Source organism: Ceratotherium simum, chromosome 26 (assembly GCF_057802395.1).
Source record: "Ceratotherium simum simum isolate JZ-2026a chromosome 26, ASM5780239v1, whole genome shotgun sequence".
Classification (NCBI taxonomy): domain Eukaryota; kingdom Metazoa; phylum Chordata; class Mammalia; order Perissodactyla; family Rhinocerotidae; genus Ceratotherium; species Ceratotherium simum.
In genome coordinates, this window is record NC_141925.1 from 38113176 (window position 1) to 38133766 (window position 20591).

Here is a 20591-nt window from a genome sequence, read left to right on the forward strand (position 1 = left end):
GAGCATTGCTGGTGCTCACAGCCTCCACTCGCCTCCAGAGCCGACAGCCATGGCGACTTGTCTGGTGACAGCTTCCTTTACTGTTTATGGCTTTTCCTGTGTGTTCATCTCTGAACAGTACGAAAATAGAAGAATTTTAAATGGGACGTTTTAAAATCTGTTACCTGAAGTGGCTGAGTTGTGCCCTGAGTACCATTCTCAGATTAATTTGTGATAGTCCTGCTGTTCTAGTAATAAGGATTTTGGAGGTGCGTTTGGGGAGCTGTGTAGCAGGAGGCTTCTACCTGTTGAAGTGCTGACAGATTAAAAACCTTCCTCATGCTTACCAGATAACCTCGGTTCCATCACGCACAACCAGGCCCTCTTTGAGGCCGTAAGGCTTGGTTTCAGTCTGTGTTAACACCTGCTCCACAGAGATCAGCAGGTTTCCAAGATGTGCTCTCCAGGGCTGGATCACATTAGATTTGTGGAATTCAGCTTTTAAAGGCTCCTCCCACCCTGCTCCATGTTTTTCAGTCTCTCTACTAATTGGCTTGATTTTTTTTTTTCTTTTTAAACAAGATATAGGGCACTTCATTTTGAAGCCCATAGTAATTCCTGGACTTAAATAGGTAACAGCATCACATCTCAAAAAAGTTATTGAAAGAAACATTTAAAGAATCATGTTAAATGTCAACCATATTATTATAAAGTTAAAAAATATATGCATATAGTTAAAATTTACACATCTGCTAAATGTTATTGAAAACATGTACGTGAAAATTGACTTAGCCTTACTTTTTTGGCGTGTGAAATGATGGCAAATGGTTACCCATTTGTGCTAATCCTGAAGAGAAAACTGTCCCACAGAGTTCCCCGTTTTCCTAGAGATTCAGATTCCAGGTGATGGAGGGGATCTGGAAACCAGTGCCAGACAACTTAATTTCTCACTGTGTCTCCTTTGCACGTTTCACTCCTCCCCTCGCCGGCCCTCCGGCATTGGTGTGTGATCCCTTTGCATCTTTGCTTCTGTGCCTCCTTCCTCTTGGCTAGCCCCCTGAAGACAGTCCAGGCACGTTTCCTCCTCTGACCTCAGAGGGACTGTCTGTGGCTTTTCTCATTTGTCACTTCTCCCTGTGCTGCCTTGCTCTGGGGGTTATGCAGAGGTGTGCATTTTGTCTCTCCGGTATACACATTTCTTTTTATATCTTTGACCCCCAGTAGCTATTTGCTGGTGAAGAATGTACCTTATTTGAGTTACTGAAGCTGGCCATAGTGTCAGGCTTGTTCCAGAATTGAAACATCCTTTCCATGTTTGTGGCCAGAGTCCCCCAAGGGGAGTATGGACTAGCGGCCTGAGAATGTGGGTTGCTACCCTGTCTGCACGTCCTGAGAAGTGTGAATTGTCCCTGAGTGGAGACCAGCTATTTCTGCCCTGGTTAGGTCTTCATGCCTGCGGGGGAGCAGCAAGGAGGTTTGCTGGTGGTTCCACCTGCAGGATTAGAGGGACAGAGGAGGCCCTGCAAGTTTCTAGTCAACCTCATTCATAGCATTAGGACCCCTAACCTGTGACCCATGCCTATGAGAACTCTAAAATTTTCTAGACCTTTGTAATTTATATGGAGAAATAAGGATATTTTTCCATAATGACTAACCATAAAATCTTTAGGAAGGACGACTTCAGGGCAGTGGATAAAGGGACATTTAAGAGACACTGCCCCCTTCTCCAGATGGGTTCAGGTGGATGGGGGCAGCTTTTAAGGGTGATGGAATGCGCCTATGGGGAAGTCTCAGGGGCGGGTTCTCTGCCAGGGAAGACGAAGCTAACGTTTTCTTAGCTTGTTCTCTGACACTGAATGTAATCCTGACTGAATCTTTGATAGCAGATGGCTGTGTGGCCCAGCAAAGCCATTGTCTTAGACTAAAATAGAATGTATGCTTTTCTCTTCTCCTCTCCTCTTCATCCTTTTTCAAATCTGGGTTGCTAATTGACTGCAGACTGGCTACCGTGCAAGTACTGTTAAGTAACTTAATGTGTAATTGGTTTATTTGGTGATATGTGCAATGGGTATTTGTGTTCTAGAGTTCATTCCTTGCATGGACAAGCTGTTTGATGAATCCATACTAATTGGCTCAGGATATACTGCTCGAGAGACTCTCAGGTACGAGATTAAACCTATGATAACTGGTTGATTAAATGCGAAGGGCGCTGATTCCTGGCACTTGATGTTATGAGCATTTCAACAAACAGGCTGTTGGACCTTCACTCTTGTGCTGGAGGGAGAATTGTAGGAATTCTTGGAAATGCTTTAGGTTGCTTTTTGTGCCTTTGCTTAAAGGAAGAAATCAGAGTAGTTGTCTTGATTTAAATTGTAGGGAAAACTTTATCTGACTAGTAGCAGTTTTATTTTTGCTTTTTATATAGTAAATGTGTCTTTTTGTTATAAAAGAATATTTGATTACCTACCAAGAAGAAAGAAGGAAAGAAAACCTTTTCTCCTGCACAAAGAGCTCAAGTAACATGGCTAAAATATTTTGGTGTATTTCCTTCTAGTCTTTATTTCTGATGCATTTTATAAAATAAATGTAGTAGTGATCATGTTTATTGTTTCTAAAGGAGAAAATTAACATTTAATCATCTTTTACAATGTAAAATGAATCAATATTAGTAATGTTTTTGGTTCTAATAAAAGGTGTGTGTGATGAATCTTTTGAAGAATAAGCAGAACACTTTGGATATGGTGTAGACTGTTCCCTGTGTTTTCTATATAAAATACTTATAAACTATTAAGTAGGACGTTCTGTATAACTTGGGGTTGAACCTGCCTGGAGCTGGACATTAGATCATGTCACTGCTGCTCGAAACCCTCTGGTGGCTTTCTGTTGCCCTTAGATAAAACCCAGACTCTTGACCACCGCAGGTGACTCCCGAGGGATCTGGCTCTCCCCTCCCCAACCTGCTGCAGCCACACTGGCCTCTCAGCTCCTTGGCTACTCCAGGCAGTTCCCACTCAGGCCTCTGTCCTTCCCGTTTCCCCCAATTGGAAATTTCCCTGGCTTTTTGCCCCATGGCCGCTTTTAGTCCTTAAGGTCTCAGTGTCAGTGTCACCTCAGAGGGGCCTTGCCTGGCACCCTATCTAAGAGCAGTGCCCCCACTGGTCTTTCTCACAGTCTCCTTTTCACATCTCCCACAGCACTTACAACTTAAACAGTATATTTCTTTACTTGTGTGTTTCCCCTCCTATGCATAAGCTTCCTGAGCCCAGGGACTCTGTTTACTTGGGTCATCGTGGCATCCCTGGTGCCTAGCCCAGTGTCCATCATGTGGCTGATATCCAAACGTTTAGTGAGTGCGAGTGCTTAATAGCCCGAACATTATTATTGTATCTCTATAAAATGGTCACAATATGTAAAGTAGTAATTGACATACTGTTTATCTTCGAGCAGCAAAACTCATTCAAATGCACGATCAAGCTGGTATGTGACAGTGCTTATGTTAACTATGTGTGACAGTGTAACTATGACATGCATGAACTTAGAAAATACAGATTTAAGCACCAAGACAAGACTTGAGGCATTTAGTCATGTAGCTGGGGAAACTGGAGCCCTATAAAGCGTGCCCCAAATGTGCTGTCCCAGTGGTGCTGTTCCTGGGTCAGGTAGTGGTGGAAATAGTGGCCTGCAGACGTGGCCCCGTGGGACTGTTGAGACGTGCACTAGTGGAGGTTTCTGCCTACAGGCCCCTCGCCTACAGCACGCTGGCTGACCTCGTGCACCACGTCCGTCAGCACCTGCCCCTCAGTGACCTCTCCCTCGCCGTCCAGCTCTTTGCCAAGAACATTGACGACGAGTCCCTGCCCAGCAGCATCCAGACAATGTCCTGCAAGCTCCTGCTGAACCTGGTGGACTGCATCCGCTCCAAGAGCGAGCAGGAGAGTGGCAACGGGAGAGATGTCCTGATGCGGATGCTGGAGGTACCGTACCCGCGCTCTTTAACCCCACACACTGCTACACTGCTAGAGTGCTTTACTGGCAAGTTTGTCAGGCCGCCCGATTGCCAAGCTTGATACCAGGCGTTAGACCACCTGGGTTCAGATCCCGGCTCCCCATTAAGTAGCCAATGTTCTTGGGCGAGTTGCTTAACTTCTCTGTGCTGGTCTGCTCATTTCTAACCAGGGAAAATCACTGTCTGCCTCATAGCGTTGTTGTGAGAGAAATAAAAAATGTATGCGAGTTCTTAGCACAGCTCCTGGAAAGTAATTAGAAAAGGTATTTTCTGGAACACTATAGCAAATTAGCTGTGAACATCTCTGGAGAGAGACCCAGTGGGTGCCTGGGTGAGGGGTACAGGGTAATTCCCAAGGCGAGTGGGGAATAGGGTGGATCTTAGGGTTACCAGTCCAGCAGTTGGGTCGCATCCAGGCCCCGCTTATCAGGCCTGGCACCCGGCTTTCCTGAGCCAAATTCTTCGCAGATACAGTGGAGATAGTGATAGTGCTGTAGTTACCGTGGGAAAACAGCACATTTCTTTTCCTTTACACGAAGAAGAACGACTTTAGCAGGTGATTTTCTGGAGTTTCTTCTTGTGTCTTCTGAAAGGATTGTTGGCGAAGTGAAGAGGAATGATTTTTGTCTTCTGCCTCCACTTTCTCTTCCTGTTAGGTTTTTGTTCTCAAATTCCACACCATTGCTCGGTACCAGCTCTCGGCCATTTTTAAGAAGTGCAAGCCTCAGTCAGAACTCGGAGCTGTGGAAGCAGCCCTGCCAGGGGTGCCCGCTGCGCCCGCAGCTCCGGGCCCTGCCCCCTCCCCAGCCCCAACTCCCACGCCTGCCCCGCCCCCACCCCCCACTCCTGCCACCCCTGTGACCCCAGCCCCTGTGCCTCCCTTTGAGAAGCAAGGAGAAAAGGACAAGGAGGACAAGCAGACTTTCCAAGTCACGGATTGCCGAAGTTTGGTGAAAACCTTGGTCTGTGGCGTCAAGACAATCACGTGGGGCATAACGTCATGCAAAGCACCTGGTGGTAATTCCAATCCTGAGTTACTTAGACGGTGTTTCACAGAGGGGGGTTATTCACATTAACTTCTTATGCCATCTCTTTTCCAGAAGCTCAGTTCATTCCCAACAAGCAGTTACAGCCCAAAGAGACACAGATTTACATAAAACTTGTGAAATATGCCATGCAGGCTTTAGATATTTATCAGGTAAGGAAGTGCCCTCAAACCTGAGGATGGAAAAGAGCTCTTAGATTTAGAGATGCTAGTGATAAAAGGGGCCTCGGGGGATGTGTTATTCTTTGGCTGGTCTACAGTATCTGTATACCCAGGTTTGCTCTTGTCCTGTAGCAAAGCATTGATTGCATTTATGGTGAGAATTGTGAAAATAAGTGTCAGTGTGTGTATTTTGACGGGGAGATGGTGTAATGGAATGTAATAGAAACAAGATTTGAGTTTACTAAATTTGTTCTTATTTGGGACACCTAACAAAGTTTTGTTTTTTTAAAATTATTTTCCCAAATTAAGGTGAGAATAGAGAATTTAAAAGATTTTAGGGGGGCATTTATTATCTAATTCAAGTGCTTTTTTAAAGTATGCAGCTGATCTGGTTATGTAATGGAGTATATTCGGGACGTTCTGTTTTAACGTCCATGGGTTTTTTTCCTCTGCTAGGTCCAGATAGCAGGAAATGGACAAACATACATTCGAGTAGCAAACTGCCAGACTGTTAGAATGAAGGAGGAGAAGGAGGTGTTGGAACACTTTGCTGGCGTGTTCACAATGATGAATCCCTTAACGTTCAAAGAAATCTTTCAAACTACAGTCCCTTATATGGTGGAAAGAATCTCAAAAAATTATGCTCTTCAGGTATAAAACTCCTTTTTTATGTTCTTTCGACATTAACTGTAAAATTCTTTGTGTGTTGAATACTTATATTCCGTTATATTTTGAGAATTTTCTAAATAATGTGCCTAAAGATGTGCTCGTAGAGCAAAATTTATAGAAATATTAGGCCTTAACATTAAAAAATTTTTTCCCAAAGATTAAGATGCTTTGGCCCAGTTCCTCTCATAGTAGTAATTAAATGTATGGTAGATCTAGGCTCTAATATTTGATGGTGAGAATAAAATAACACATTAAGTGCTTAAAGTAAATCGCTCCACCCAGGGCTCAGGAAATCGATTTCATTCTTTTCCTTTGGTGGATAATTAATTTCTTGGAGTGTCTGATACAGGTTTGATTTTGTATTTTTGGAAAGTTTGGTATTTTCTCATAAAGCTGCTTTGGGGAAGGGATTGTTTTTGTTACCTGCATTTCTTGTTTTGATAGATTGTTGCCAATTCCTTTTTGGCAAATCCTACTACCTCTGCTCTGTTCGCCACAATTCTGGTGGAATATCTCCTTGATCGCCTGCCGGAAATGGGCTCCAACGTGGAGCTCTCCAACCTGTACCTCAAGCTGTTCAAGTTGGTCTTTGGCTCCGTCTCCCTCTTTGCGGCTGAAAATGAACAAATGCTGAAGGTAAAGCTTGTTTAGATCCAAGTAGTACTTTGTTTTCAGGGTCTGTTGTTTTTTAATTCTTGTTTTCACCTTTGAACAGAAACTGGAGTTCTTCTTTATATTTGTAAAGTGCTTTTTGAATTAATAAATATTTGCAACAAATAAAGGCCAAGTGTGAGAAACATTTTGTGTATTTCTAAGCAGAGCTTAATTTATCTGGTGATTTAAAATGAAAACTTCAGACTCTTATAGTGGGCAGTGGATTGTTAGTATCGCCACCACTAATTTTCTTTTTTGAACTCAGTTTCTTTTTCTGGATTACACAAGTAAAACAGGAGCACATCATCCTTATTTTAAAAATTGAGTAATGCAGAAGAGTATGGAATGAAAAAATGTCTTCACTTACCTCTCACCCAATGAGAAATAGTTTGCTGTGACATAGCTCTCATTACGTCAGCCATCTTCCATGTTAACTTTGATTCTTCTCTGTCTTCATTTTCTCTGTGCTACACATAAACACCCCATTTTAGGACTGTTTGTTTATTTTCCCCTTTAGATCAAGAAATCTAACCAATTTGTATTCCTTTATTAAGATCATCTTGGAGGAATGTGTCTCCTCAGACATTTTTATAGATGACTAATCTCATATAATTTGATCTCATCAGTTATTTGATTCTAGCAAATGGGAAAAACCTATCCATGGTTACATCATCCACTAAAAAAGCAGATGGTGGAACAAAAGCCATATAAAAATTCACTTCCATTCGTGGCAGAATATTTTAGTTCCTATAGAAAACTGGTGAAATTATCACCAGTTGTGTCTGAAGAGAGATATTTTCCCATGGGGGAAATTTGAGGACATGAACAAGATCCATTTTTTCTGAAGTAAATGTACAGATGGTTGTTAGAAAGCACCAGTCATTTGTGCTTTTATGTGATGGTTTCCTCAGTGTTTTTCAGTTATGTAGTAATCAGTTATCCACAACCTTAACATTACTTTTGTGTTAATAAAAAAGGAAAATACTTGAATTTTTTTTAAAGATAAAAAGTATTTAATTGTGATGTCTCCACATAATTCAGTATCTTCAAATAATTCAGTTTTTGGCAACGTTAGATACAACTATACAGAACAACAACAACGAAAAAAACAGAATAAAACCTAACAGGACAAACCTAACGATAGGATATTAGAATATTGTTGAAAACAGAAATTCAAGGAAAAATTCCATAGAACATTTTGTCATAAGAATAATATATATAGTTGATTTATTCTGTAAAAGAAACATATGCCATATACAATAACACGTTTGTAATTGTATCAGTGACTACATGAACAGTTTACAGTCCACAGTTCAGTTGAAATATACCTGCAAAAAATTTCATGTCAAACTTAACCTGTCACATGTCAAAACCAGGATTTGAAGTACAAAAGGAAAAGCTAATCTGGCTTAAAATGTTGATTAAAGTTAGTATAAGCTAATTAAGTGCTTTTTTTTATTAATGAAATGACCCGTATGAACACATTTTTCGATTGTCTTCCAAAACCGTATAATCTCAAATGTCTTTTGAGGCTCTTCGTAACTTTGCACATATAGTATTTGATTGATAGTGAAGTTTCAGTTCCTTTAGGTTGCTTTTTGCATTTAGATTGTTGTAGGAAACAGGGGTCTTTTGTCCTGTTGGATTATTTTAGTCTCTTAAAGGAGTGACTGTGTTTGCAAGAACTGCAGAGCTCCCAGACCCTCTAGTTCCTGCTGCAAAGGGTTGTCTCTTCAACATCATGTAACTGCATAGTAAGATAGGAACCTATTAAATGTTTCTTTCACAGCCAAACTGGTGGAAACCAACATATATTTTAAGAGAAATAAATTTGAGTCAAATAAATGTTGGAGAGGCCTTGTTTTGTTTTTCCTTTTGGAATAAATTCATCAGAATTACCTTCCATTCCTGTCTGATTGCAGGGACCCCTCCTCATTTAGAGCCTGTTAACCTGTCTTTCCTCCACCTGCAGCCTCACCTGCACAAGATCGTGAACAGCTCCATGGAGCTCGCACAGACTGCCAAAGAGCCCTACAACTACTTCCTGCTGCTTCGGGCCCTGTTCCGCTCCATTGGGGGAGGTAGTCATGATCTCCTGTATCAGGAATTTTTGCCTCTCCTACCAAACCTCCTGCAAGGTCAGCAGTGATTTTGGTTGCCTTTTAGTCTTGTGGGTGTGCATGGGTCTGGCTGCCCTTGGTGGCTGGGGTTCATCCTCTACCTTGTGAAGGTCATGTTGAGGGGAGACACATATGTCCCCTGCAGTGTGTGTATGTGTCTGTCTCCCTACTCTCTTTAAAGGCAATGAGACTTGAAAGAAATGGGTTCTTCCTCCCTACTCAGAGTTGAGTGGAAGTGGAAGGTTTTAGTTACCCTGGTTAGGATTTTGTTGCATTTTTGTAGCATTTGGTAAGGAAGTCGAGAAAATGGTTTCAAGTGGTTTAGTAAGATGAGGGATCCCTACATTGAAAGAAAATCAGAACAATGAGGGAAAAAAGCAAGTTACAAAGCAGAGTTACAAGTTTATATTTTTAATTAGTTGCTAACTTGCATAACCAGAATCCTGTAATTCCTGTGTAATTAGGAATGCTTTCAAGCTATGTAGCTAAAGGGGATCTTGATTCCATTGAATGTTTATGGATGTGAACTGATTTGAAACACTATTGTAGGAATTTTTTTTTGTAAGGGTGAGCTCTTGGCAAGGGATTGAATCTTTTCCTGTATTTTCTTTATAAATTCCTTAAAGAGACATCGTTTACAACATAGTATACCCAGGAGGCAACTGAGAGATGGTTGACTATGTTGAATGTAACATGGCCGTTAAGTCCACCAGGCAGGGTGCTTCAGGTGGCCATCATCAGGCTCTATTGTTCGCATTTAACCCCATCTCCAGTCCCTCCCTGACCTGAGCCCTCTGCTCTGATCAGTCTGATTTCCTCCTGCTGCACTCTCCCCAGGCTCATGTCTCCCCACCTAGTTTTGTTCAAGGGGCTCCCCTTCTGGGAACTTAGCCTTTTCCTCTCCTCATCCTCCTCCTCCTTTGGATTCTTTATCTGGTGCTGCTCCTATGTGATGCCTTCACCGATGACCTCTCTTTTCTGCGAGCCCTCTCTAGCCTGCACTCCCTAGGACACGCCTTGTTTTGGTTCCACTGTTACATGCCTTTCTCTTTGTCTGAGCGCTCTCTGGGCGGGTTCTGATTTGACATGTCTCAGGAAGAGCTCAGTAAATACTTGGTTACCCTCATAAGGAGTGGGAAGTTGACTTTATAAGGAGGCTCCTCTTCATTTATAAAAACAAAGGTTGATTTTAAGAAAAATGTTTATTTTAGAGCATAGACGTCAACTGTGGTCTACTGGAAGCCTGAAAAAAGATGTAAGATTATAAACCTCATACTTGAGATGAACACACCATATTGGAGTCTGTGTCTTTAGATTGGGCTTATTAATAGTATAACATGATTTTTAAAGGATGGATGTATAATATGAATCAATTACTTAATATTAAATTCATCTAATTAACATTAAAAAATTAATATTAATTATAGCTTAAATTATAACATAATAATTATATGCAGCCTACTGTTATTATGAATATGACAAACAAAAGGGATCATGGATGCAGTTATAGAATAGATTTAGCTAATATAATAAATTATAAGGCGTAAAAAGTCTTCTTATCATCACGTTGATGTTTATGATAAAAGTGGACCCGTTATTTTGTACAGTTAACTTTAGCATGCGTCTGGGAAGTACCTGCTGTCTCTGATGGCCTCAAACCTTGTTTTTAGGGCTGAACATGTTGCAGAGTGGCCTGCACAAGCAGCACATGAAGGACCTCTTTGTGGAGCTGTGTCTCACGGTGCCCGTACGGCTGAGCTCTCTCCTGCCATATCTGCCCATGTTAATGGATCCCTTGGTGTCTGCTCTCAATGGGTCTCAGACGTTGGTCAGCCAGGGCCTGAGGACTCTGGAGTTGTGTGTGGACAACCTGCAACCCGACTTCCTCTACGACCACATTCAGCCAGTACGCGCAGAGCTCATGCAGGTAAGTCTGCATTCTCGTAAGCGCCAGCAGAGGGCTTCAGGTGCTCATGTATCTAGTTTTTACTGAGGATTGTACGCTGGTGGTTTCCGGAAGTGACGGGTCACTGTTGAGCTCTCTGTGCTCATTGCTGGGCTCTCTGCAAGATGACGTGGTATAGCTTTCACCTTACTTTGTGAATCTTCTGGCTTATGGAGTGATATAAAGAAATATTCTAAGTATTGAGTGGAAATTTGTTTTGCAGTATTGCCCCGTTTTTCAGAGAGCTTTCACAAGTGTCAGGTTCTCATGAAGTTGATGACTTACGATGGCAGGTATTATGGCCGCTGTTGCTTCCAGGAAGATCCTTTCTTTGTCAGGAAAGATCTTGAGTTACACAGTAAAGAGACGCAAATTCCTAAGGGAAGGTATAGCTGTCTGGCCCATGCGGACGGGAATGGTGCAGATAGGAAAGGCTGTTTTGAAAACATTTTATATTTTCTGTTTATTAGAGTTCATATGTCGGATATCAGGTTTTTCCTTCGTGTTCTGCTCCTATTATTGATTTGTAATGTGGTTGGTAATTGTTAGAGGTTTAGGCTACCTGCTATTTACTCATCTGCCCCTTTAGGGTAGAGTACTTGGCCCCAAGTAGGAGTCAACATGCCAGCTTTATATGATGGAGATTCAGTAACTCCTAAAGATAGGAGTCTCTGGGCAGACTGGATTGGAGACTGCAACTGGACCTTGAGGCTAAGGTTAGGAGACTTTCCCTGCCAGTCTTGCAATTTAGATCTTGGACTCCATCTAGGCAGGAGAAGGTGGCCCAGGAGTTGGGTTGGAGCCTCCGAGTCTACTCTCCTGGCCGGTCATTTAGAGGCTTGGCTGAGAGCCTGACTCGAGAACAGCATTGTTGTCGAGGCTGCTTCTTGCTTTTGGAGGCACAGTAACCCCACCTGCTAGACAGGTGGCAGAGTCTCATCCACCAGCCAAGACCACGTGTGAGCACTGGGAGATTGGAAGCACTCATTCCAGTGCTCTCTCCTCCCGGGGAGTTAAGTAGAAGTCCCCTCTCCTGAAGATACATGAGGATTGCTAGGCTACGTGGAAGTGGTAGAGGTGAGGAGACTTAGACCACACCTCTCAGCAGTCATTAGGGAGAAGCCTCTTTGGACCTACGGGAACATGAGAAGTTGGAAATTTGCTTTAAGTAAAGAAAAGTTCCAAGATTTTGTTGACTGTCACTAGACGCTGGCATCTGGCATTGTTACAGAAGATGACATAAGAAAATAGACTTATTATAAGCTTTGTTAATTTTCAGGACTTAAGATAATTTAGGTGAAAAAATGTGGGAAAATTGACAGGGTTTTTGGAACAATTGAGTGTGTATGTTCCTCTTACTAATTGTCAGTACGAGGTACATGTTCACTTAGCCATTCCCATAACACAGGTCCCTTTATGATCCCCATTTTCCCTCTTCACCATCCTTTCTAATGTCAGGTTTGAAATGTATGGGATAATTTGTATGTCGCGTGTGTAAGTTATAAAGCGTAGTAATAGAAATAAAAACCTGAGAACTCACTGTGTAACCCAAGGACAAGAACTTGACCAGCAAATTGCGTTTCGATTTCTGCTCCTCTCCATCCCATTTTGTACAGTATATGCCCAAACAATATATTGCTGTTTTCTTGCCTTTGAGCTCTGCAATATTTATAATATGCTGCCGTTTGTATTTCTGGAGCATGGAAGGACATTTATATTTGTATATGCATTGTCACAATTTCTCTGGAAGGATACACAAGACTAATAATGTTGGTTTCCCCCACAAAAGGGAACTTTGTGTTCAGGAGACAGAGGTGGGGAGGAACAATTTTTGCCATATAGCCTTTTATAACTTTTTCATTTTGATTTGTGAACCATGTGATTGCATTACTTTGGAAGGATTTTAATGAAAGCGTGTTGATTTTTAGGCTTTGTGGCGCACCTTACGCAATCCTGCTGATAGCATTTCTCATGTGGCCTATCGCGTGCTTGGTAAATTTGGTGGCAGTAACAGGAAGATGTTAAAGGAATCCCAGAAGCTGCACTATGTCGTGACTGAAGTTCAAGGCCCCAGTATTACAGTGGAGTTTTCCGACTGTAAAGCATCTCTTCAGCTCCCAATGGAGAAGGTAAATTTGGATGTCTTCGGGAGCTTCTTAAAGATACTATAAGTTTCATTGTAGGAAAGTTCATTTCTGTTTGAAAATGTGTAAATAAAATGTACTTTTTTGGGTATTTCTAACTCAAAGAAGAAACAGGATTTATTTGGGGACTAGCTTGGTGAGGAGGCTTTCGTGACGCTGGGAGGCCAGTGGAGGGGTGTTGCCCCTGAGGACTTTGGACCCTTGAGCAGTCCATCTTTCCTGATGGACCAAGAAGTGACGCCCCAGCCCATCCCACCCTTGAACTTAGTCTGTTTTGATGCCCAACAGGCTTTACCTCAAGTATCGTCTAGAACCCAAGTTAATCCCATTCTTGTCCCTCATCCCCGTCACTCCTGAGTCCCTACTTCTCTCCCATTCTCTATCCGTACGACTCCTGCTGTCTTTCCTGGCTCCTTAGCCCCTACAACAGCTCTTTGGTCTCTCTCTGCATGCCCTTTAGAACTCCAGTTTCATTATGTAAAAAACAAACTGAGCCCCCAACATCTTGCAGTGTTCCGCTCAACTACTTTTGCTTTATCCTATAGAAAACTGTTCCCCCTTCGCCTTACTGTCCCTCCTAGTGCTTTGTCACACACATATTGTTTTACTTAAGTATAATCTCCATTGTCAGATTCAACTTTCCCTATTATTATATAACCGGCCTATTTCTACCTGTGTCACAGCTTTTGTTACCATGTCTTTTCAGAACATTTATCTAGCTGTCACATTGGGTGTTTTTTAAAAGGGTATTATAGTAGCCTTTTGCGTGTATCTGAGTGACTCAGCAATTTCATTAGGCCAGCTGCTGGCTGGGATTCCTGAGCTCCTTGCAGACCTGGTCTGAAACCAGCGTTCTGTGGCCTGGTTCTATGGCCTAGAATGACTCAAAGCCTCCTTTTGCTCAGGCTAACTCTGTTCTGTCCTGTTGTGTCGTGTTGAGGAACTCGGCATGTTTACCTTTCTGTATAAGACGTTTACCCACAGTAGTGGTTTCTGTGACTTTTTTTTTTAACTAGACTTTGCTAAACATTTGGAAGGAAGGATGCCCATCATGGGTAAATGTCACTCTGGAGTCGTTTTCTATCGTCACTCTCAATCCACCTGTCCCCTCACTTCCTCAAGCAGATGCATTGTCCCCGGCCCTCCCCCAGCCTCACCCCATAGAGTCCTCTCCAGACCTCGAAGGTGAGGTGCAATCTCAGCTTCTCACCCAAACTTTTATCAAAAGATTCACCAAGGGGGCCGACCCAGTGGTGCAAGCGGTTAAGTGCGCACACTCCGCTTTGGCGCCCCGGGGTTCATAGGTTCGGATCCTGGGCGTGCACCGACGCACTGCTTGGTAAGCCATGCTGTGGTGGTGTCCCATATAAAGTGGAGGAAGATAGGCACGGATGTTAGCTCAGGGCCTCTCTTCCTCAAGAAAAAGAGGAGGATTGGCGTTGGATGTTAGCTTAGGGTTAGTCCTCCTCACACACAAAAAAAAGATTCACCAAGTAAATACTAGTTTCCTCCTAAGAAAATAATTCTGTCTTTACATTGAAATTACTGTAGCGAACATCCTGTGGTATAGCATGTTCCCACGTTTTGGGTAATTTCCTGAAGTTCGGCTTCTACTTGCTTTGGCCGCGTCAGCTTGGGGTTGATGTTAGAGTGAAAACTAAGGCGTCTGACTTTTACTTGCCCTCTGCATAGGTCAAGCAGAGCAAGAAATTCCCTTTAGCAGTCGTTTTTCCCCAAAGCAGCTAAAGAGCAGAGGAAACCAAGATTTGAAGATAGGCTTCCACAGGCCTCCTGGACCCTTTCCCAGCAGGCAGCATCCTGGGGGCTGCAGTCTACCCCACAGGGCTGAGGGAGCCAGCTAGGTGAAGGGAGTGATCAGCATGGCCAAGCGCTGTTGGATTTCCACTAAAACAATTCTGCTTTTGGCATAATTTACAATCTTTTATTCTTTTTGGCAGGTAATTAGCTCATAGGTTACACTGATTCTTAAATAATTGTAAAATTATCCCCATGTGATCTATTATCTATGATCTATCTGATCGTGACTGACCAGATCAGAGGCAGCAGGAGAAAGGCCGGTTCTGCAGTACCCCAGAACAACTCAGACACACCAGCTGGGGGTGATGGAGTGAGGAGCCATTGTCATTCTGAGTGACCGTGTGTGCTGGAGGCCTGGCCTCTGTCCCTGGAGGTCCCTTGCTGGTGCCTCACACAGAGCCTGGATAAATCTTTAATCTTTTTTTTTTTTTTTTTTTTGTGAGGAAGATCAGCCCTGAGCTAATAACATCCATGCCAATCCTCCTCTTTTTGCTGAGGAAGACTGGACCTGGGCTAACATCCATGCCCAGTTTACATGGGCTACCGCCACAGCACGGCCTGACAAGCAGTGCGTTGGCGCGTGCCCAGGATCCGAACCCAGGCCACCAGCAGCAGAGTGCGTACCCTTAACTGCTATGCCACAGGGCCGGCCCCATGAACACAGACTAGTTCTTTGATTTTTCTGTGTATACTTACCATTTAAGGTTAAAATCGTAGTTGTTAAAGGCTTCAAATGATTTTTTCTGTGTGAAGTGCCTCCCTCACCTTCCTGGTTAACCTAATTGAATAGGATAAAATGTGTGTGTAGCTTTGTAGGTTTTCTGAAAAAATGAAGTAAACCCTTTTATCTTTTAAAGAGAGAATTTAGTAAAAGCTTAGGAAGGCCATCTTTTAGCATTGAACTTAGACACGGGAAAGTCTGTGGTCTGCATCAAGTTCATTATTCTTTTCATGAGGACTTGATAAGTATGTGTAGATGATTCAGTATCTAGTTTAATACAGCAAATCTACCACAAGAGGCCTTCTGAGGTCACTTAATTTCTGGAATTTCCCATTGGCTGTTAAGCATGAAGTTAGTAAACTCCATTTTACATTTTAATTTGAACCATGCAGTTCCTTATTTCGTAATACTTCTGTTGCCTCCTTTGGAGGTTTCATTAGGTGAATATCTGTTAGCCTGTGTAGTTCCACTGTGCTCTCTTCAAAAGAAGATGTGCTTTAAGATTCTTTTGGGTGCTGCAAATGCTTTCTGTGAAACCTTTTCAAAATCATGTAATTCAGCACAAACTATAGTGTTTTTTGTGTTCCTTTGCTGTAGGCCATTGAAACCGCTCTGGACTGCCTGAAGAGTGCCAACACTGAGCCCTACTACCGGAGGCAGGCGTGGGAAGTGATCAAGTGCTTCCTGGTGGCGATGATGAGTCTGGAGGACAATAAACACGCGCTCTACCAGCTCCTTGCACACCCCAAGTATGTTGGTAATTTAATTCTCTGCCGTTAGATGTATCTTTGCTTCAGGAATTGGGGATGGAGAGGACCTCTCCGATTTCTTAGTGTTATGAGCATGCTCCTTCAAACAGGAAAATGATATATTATTTGCCTAGTAATGCTTCTTGGTTTTTAGAGAAAATGGAAAGGAGAACTCGGGTGCTTGAGAATTAGCATTGATCTCAGTTGTAATCTGCCTTTATTGTTGCCTCCTCCAGTAGGGTATAAGCTTCAAGAATCAAGGGTCATGTCCTTGTCTCTCCCTTTTGCTCACCGTTACATCCACAGTGCCTGGCACGTGATAGGCATTCCGTGGATCTTTTGCTTTTCCAGTCCATAGTGATCCTGTTATTCCCCAAGTATTTGTCACGTGATATTTACGTTTTGCTCTTATCACTTAAGGCTAAGACCTTTATATAATGATCTTTTGTGATAATGTATGTATATCATCTTTTTGTGTTGTAAGTTTCAGGGAAGAGATTTTTCCTTTTTTTCACATTTCTCACAACATCAGAAATGATGCTAGTCTATAGTAGGTGCTCAGTTGTTAACAGAGCATTGAAGAGAGAGCAGTCAAAGATAGCCAAGTGCACAGGAAGTAAGGCGGCATGAGTGAGAGCCAGCCGGATCAATAGAAGGCAGAATAGATCTACACAGGCTTCAGACGTTAGGATCACCACAACTAGGTTATAGCTATGCTCACTATGTTTAAAATAAATGAAAGACAAACTTGAAAATAGTCCAAGAAATACAAACCTGTAAAAAGTGCCCAAGCAGAGTGAAAAAAAAAAACCGCACAAAGAGAATCTTTAGATGAGAAATAAATCAAAAGAAGTTATCCATATGCTTGCAGAGAGAGAAAAAGATGGAAAATTGAAAAGAGAAAGAGACATGAAAAATAGAGTGAAGTAGCATAGTTTGCTTGAAGACCCACAAGGAGAGGGGAAGGAGGGAGGCAGAGGTAATACTTGACATAATGGCTGGGAATTTCCCAGAACTGATGAACAAAATTAAAAAACAACAATGCACAGATTCAGGATGGTTGTTGACTCTAAAGCAGGATAAATAAAAAGAACTCCACACATAGATGCATCATAATGAAACAATTACAAATCAGAAATAAAGAGAAAATCTTAAAAGCTGAGTACTCTCAAATGAATGATTGATTGGCAGCTGTGAAAGCCACTGGGCAGTGGAATAAATCTTCAGTCTGAAAGAAGAGAACTGCCAACCTAGAATCATATGTCTAGGGAAAATATAACTCAAGAATGAGGGTGAAATAAAGATGTTTTCAAATAAAAACAGAAATCTCCCACCAGCAGCTCTTCGTTCAGGTAGAATGAAAATTCCCCAATGGAAGATCTGAGATGGGAGAAGGAATAAGGAGTAAAGAAAATAATATGTAATCAAATGTAAATGAAATATAGCTAAAGCGATATTTGTATGATGATTGCAAAATGGTGGTTTTCTTTTTCTTTTTAACAACTTTATTGAGGTATACTTTACATATCCAAAATTCATGTACTTCAAGCGTACAATTTAATGATTTTTAGTAACCTACAGAGTGTTGCAAATATAAATCAAATTTAGAACATTTTCATCCCCCAATAAGATCCCTCATGTCCATTTACAGTTAATTCCCATTCCCATTGCCAGCTCCTGGCAACCGTTGATCTACTGTCTGTCTCTATAAATTTACTTCTTTTGGACGTTTCATATGAGTGAAATCATACAATATGTGATCTCTTGTGTTTGACTTCTTTCACCTAACATAATGCTTTTGAGACTCATCCGTTATGTAAAATTTGTCAGTAGTTTGCTCCTTTTTATTGCTGAATAATATTCTATTGTATGGATATAAAATGGTGATTTCTAACTCCATTTTCCCTTTTTAGTGAAGTAAGGAAGAGCTTTTCCTTCTCTAATATTTGTTTATAGCAGTATAGACTCATGGATTCTTACTTTATTTAATGGATGACAATTTATTATTCACTTTAATGACCACATTGTCTGGATTTAGTCAGTGAGAGCCCCTCCAGGCTGGCTCCTATGTTCATTTGACTTGTCCTCATCAGTTTTTGAGCACCCTTTGTAGCTCAATAAGATGTTTCTGGCTCACCTTGTGCCTTCTCTCCTCCAGCCTTAGAATCACTATTCCCTGTGAAAGGAGTAGGGCTCCTGAAGAAATAACTGTGTAGACACCAAGGTCTCTATCCTAGATGTGCTCATCGCTACTGGAGTGTCATTGTTTCTAAGCCTTTCAGCAGAATTTTTTAATGAACGGAAGCTCATGATTTTAACGTGTTCAAATTGATATATTTTTCCTTTTGTTTTGTGTTTTTTATATATCATTTGTAAGAAATCATTTCCTACATCCTACAAGATACTCTCTTGGATTCTCTTCTAAAAGCTGTACAGTTCTGTCCTTCCGCATTTTGATCTTTAACCTCTCTGAAATTGATTTTTGTGAGTGGTGTGGAGTAAGGGTCCACTTTCATCTTTTGCCCTCTTATGCATTTACTGTAAAGACCATCATTCCTCATCTCTCTGTATTGTCACTACTGTCATAGATTGAGTGCCTTCTAGTACTGGGTACTGTTCCAGGTTTGTGTACAAGACTGCATCCTTGCCTTCAAGGAACTTAGTGGGGGACATGGAAAACAAGCAGAGAGAAACAAATGTCTAATATTTGAGGTAGTGATAAGTGTTATTAAGTATATTAGGCTAAGGGGATAGGGCATGAAATGGGCATTTTAACAAATAGGTGGTCAGAGAAGTCCTCTTCAAGTTGGTGACACTGAACAGGAATCACCCTGCGGTTTGAAGGAGGAAATTGTGAAAACACCCAGAGGAAGCTCACCCCAGGCTCAGGGAATGCAAAGGCAGAGGCCTCCCTCCCGGTGGGCTCCACAGGAGACCATTGATGCTGGAGCGCACTGGGTGAGAGGGAGAGGTGGGAGGGCAGGGCTGAGTGGGGCCTTGGGAGGACTTGCTGGAGACTTTAGATTTTGCTTGAAGTGTTACGGGAAGTGGATGAAGGGATCTGACTGACTTTGGCTGGCCACAGGTTTTCTTGGCTTCAGCCAAGGGTGCCACTTGCTGAGTTGTCAGGAACATTGGGGAAGAGCAGGTTGGGGGGACACTGGGAACCAGGTATCTGTTTTGGGCACCTTGACTGCAGTGGCATTTTAAAGAGTGTTGTCACAAACTGGAAGAGAGCTGAGAAGACGTTCAGGTGTGGAGTGGGGAGATGACCGCTCTGTTTGAAGGTGTTGAGTGTGGAAATGAAAGGCCTCCGTGTGTTTTATTAGCTTCAGAGGCAGAACTAGAGAGTTAGTGGGCAAAAATTAGAAAGAGGTGGATTTCTGGTCATAGAAATTTCTGTATCTGGAGCTGTTCAAGGGTGGAAGAAACTAATAATTTTTAAAATATTGATGACTTTCTTATCCTTGTGTTTGATGTGTGCTTCCCTGACTGTCTTCTTGGGTTTTAGTTACTCTCATATAATTGGTAATAATGCTTTATCAGTAGATCCACAGCCCATTTGATTGTATACTCCAGTGATTTTTCAACGAATTACAGGTGTATAGCTGCCTTTAAGTAATAGCTTTTTTCCTCCCTATTTGATCGTTGATTGAGTTTGTTCTTAGAATTTGCCTTATTTCATTATAAAAGATCAAAGTCAAACATCAACTTTTTTTTTTTTCTGGTGAGGAAGATTGACCCTGAGCTAACGTCTGCTGCCAATCTTCCTCTTTTTGCTTGAGGAAGATTGTTGCTGAGCTACCATCTGTGCCAGTCTTCCTCTGTTTTTTGTATGTGGGATGCCGCCACAGCATGGCTTGATGAGCAATGTGTAGGTCCACACCTAGGATCTGAACCTGCGAACCCTGGACCACCGGAGCGGAGCACGCGAACTTAACCACTATGCACCAGTCTGGCCCCAAACATCAACTTTCTTAAAATAGAAAATAATTATGAAGTTATTGAATGTGCCACCATTTTGTAATATACCTCTGATTCCTGCCTGTACTCATGTTCCGTAGGACATATTTGGTATCTCTTGAACCACTGGGTGTAAATGTTCATAATAAAATTCATCATGTTCGATTCCAGGTGTTGCTGAAATTAAAGCAGAGAAATTAACGCAGGCCTATCTAAACAAGAGGAAAGTGTGCAGGTTGAAAATAACAAAATAAGTCATGGTGGAATCATCAGCTCAGGACTTGAGCACTGTGGTGATGGATTTATCTTTTGTCTTCCAGCTTTACAGAAAAGACCATACCTAATGTCATCATATCACATCGCTACAAAGCGCAAGATACCCCAGCTCGGAAGACGTTTGAGCAGGCTCTGACCGGGGCCTTCATGTCTGCTGTCATCAAAGATCTCCGGCCCAGTGCCCTGCCCTTTGTAGCCAGCTTGATTCGCCATTACACCATGGTGGCCGTTGCCCAGCAGTGTGGTGAGTGGGCAGAGGAAGTGGTTGTTTGACTTTTTTAGGGTGCTTCAAAAACTTGGTGGGATGATGTGTTTCAGAGAAGCTGAGTTTGGCTGATGG

General features: G+C 42.2%; 1 protein-coding gene across 13 annotated transcripts in view; it reads left to right on the forward strand.

Moving 5' to 3' along the window:
• The window catches only part of TRRAP (transformation/transcription domain associated protein), a 118434-nt gene that overhangs the window by 20673 nt on the left and 77170 nt on the right, over nucleotides 1–20591 (forward strand). For all 13 annotated transcript variants that reach the window (XM_087417555.1, XM_014795616.2, XM_087417560.1 and 10 more), the window contains exons 13-23: nucleotides 2063–2141; nucleotides 3719–3953; nucleotides 4642–5002; nucleotides 5086–5183; nucleotides 5649–5843; nucleotides 6306–6497; nucleotides 8488–8653; nucleotides 10306–10562; nucleotides 12509–12709; nucleotides 15861–16012; nucleotides 20296–20495. In XM_087417555.1, coding sequence (XP_087273681.1) covers nucleotides 2063–2141; nucleotides 3719–3953; nucleotides 4642–5002; nucleotides 5086–5183; nucleotides 5649–5843; nucleotides 6306–6497; nucleotides 8488–8653; nucleotides 10306–10562; nucleotides 12509–12709; nucleotides 15861–16012; nucleotides 20296–20495 — 2136 coding nt within the window. The remainder of the gene's footprint in view (nucleotides 1–2062; nucleotides 2142–3718; nucleotides 3954–4641; nucleotides 5003–5085; nucleotides 5184–5648; nucleotides 5844–6305; nucleotides 6498–8487; nucleotides 8654–10305; nucleotides 10563–12508; nucleotides 12710–15860; nucleotides 16013–20295; nucleotides 20496–20591) is intronic.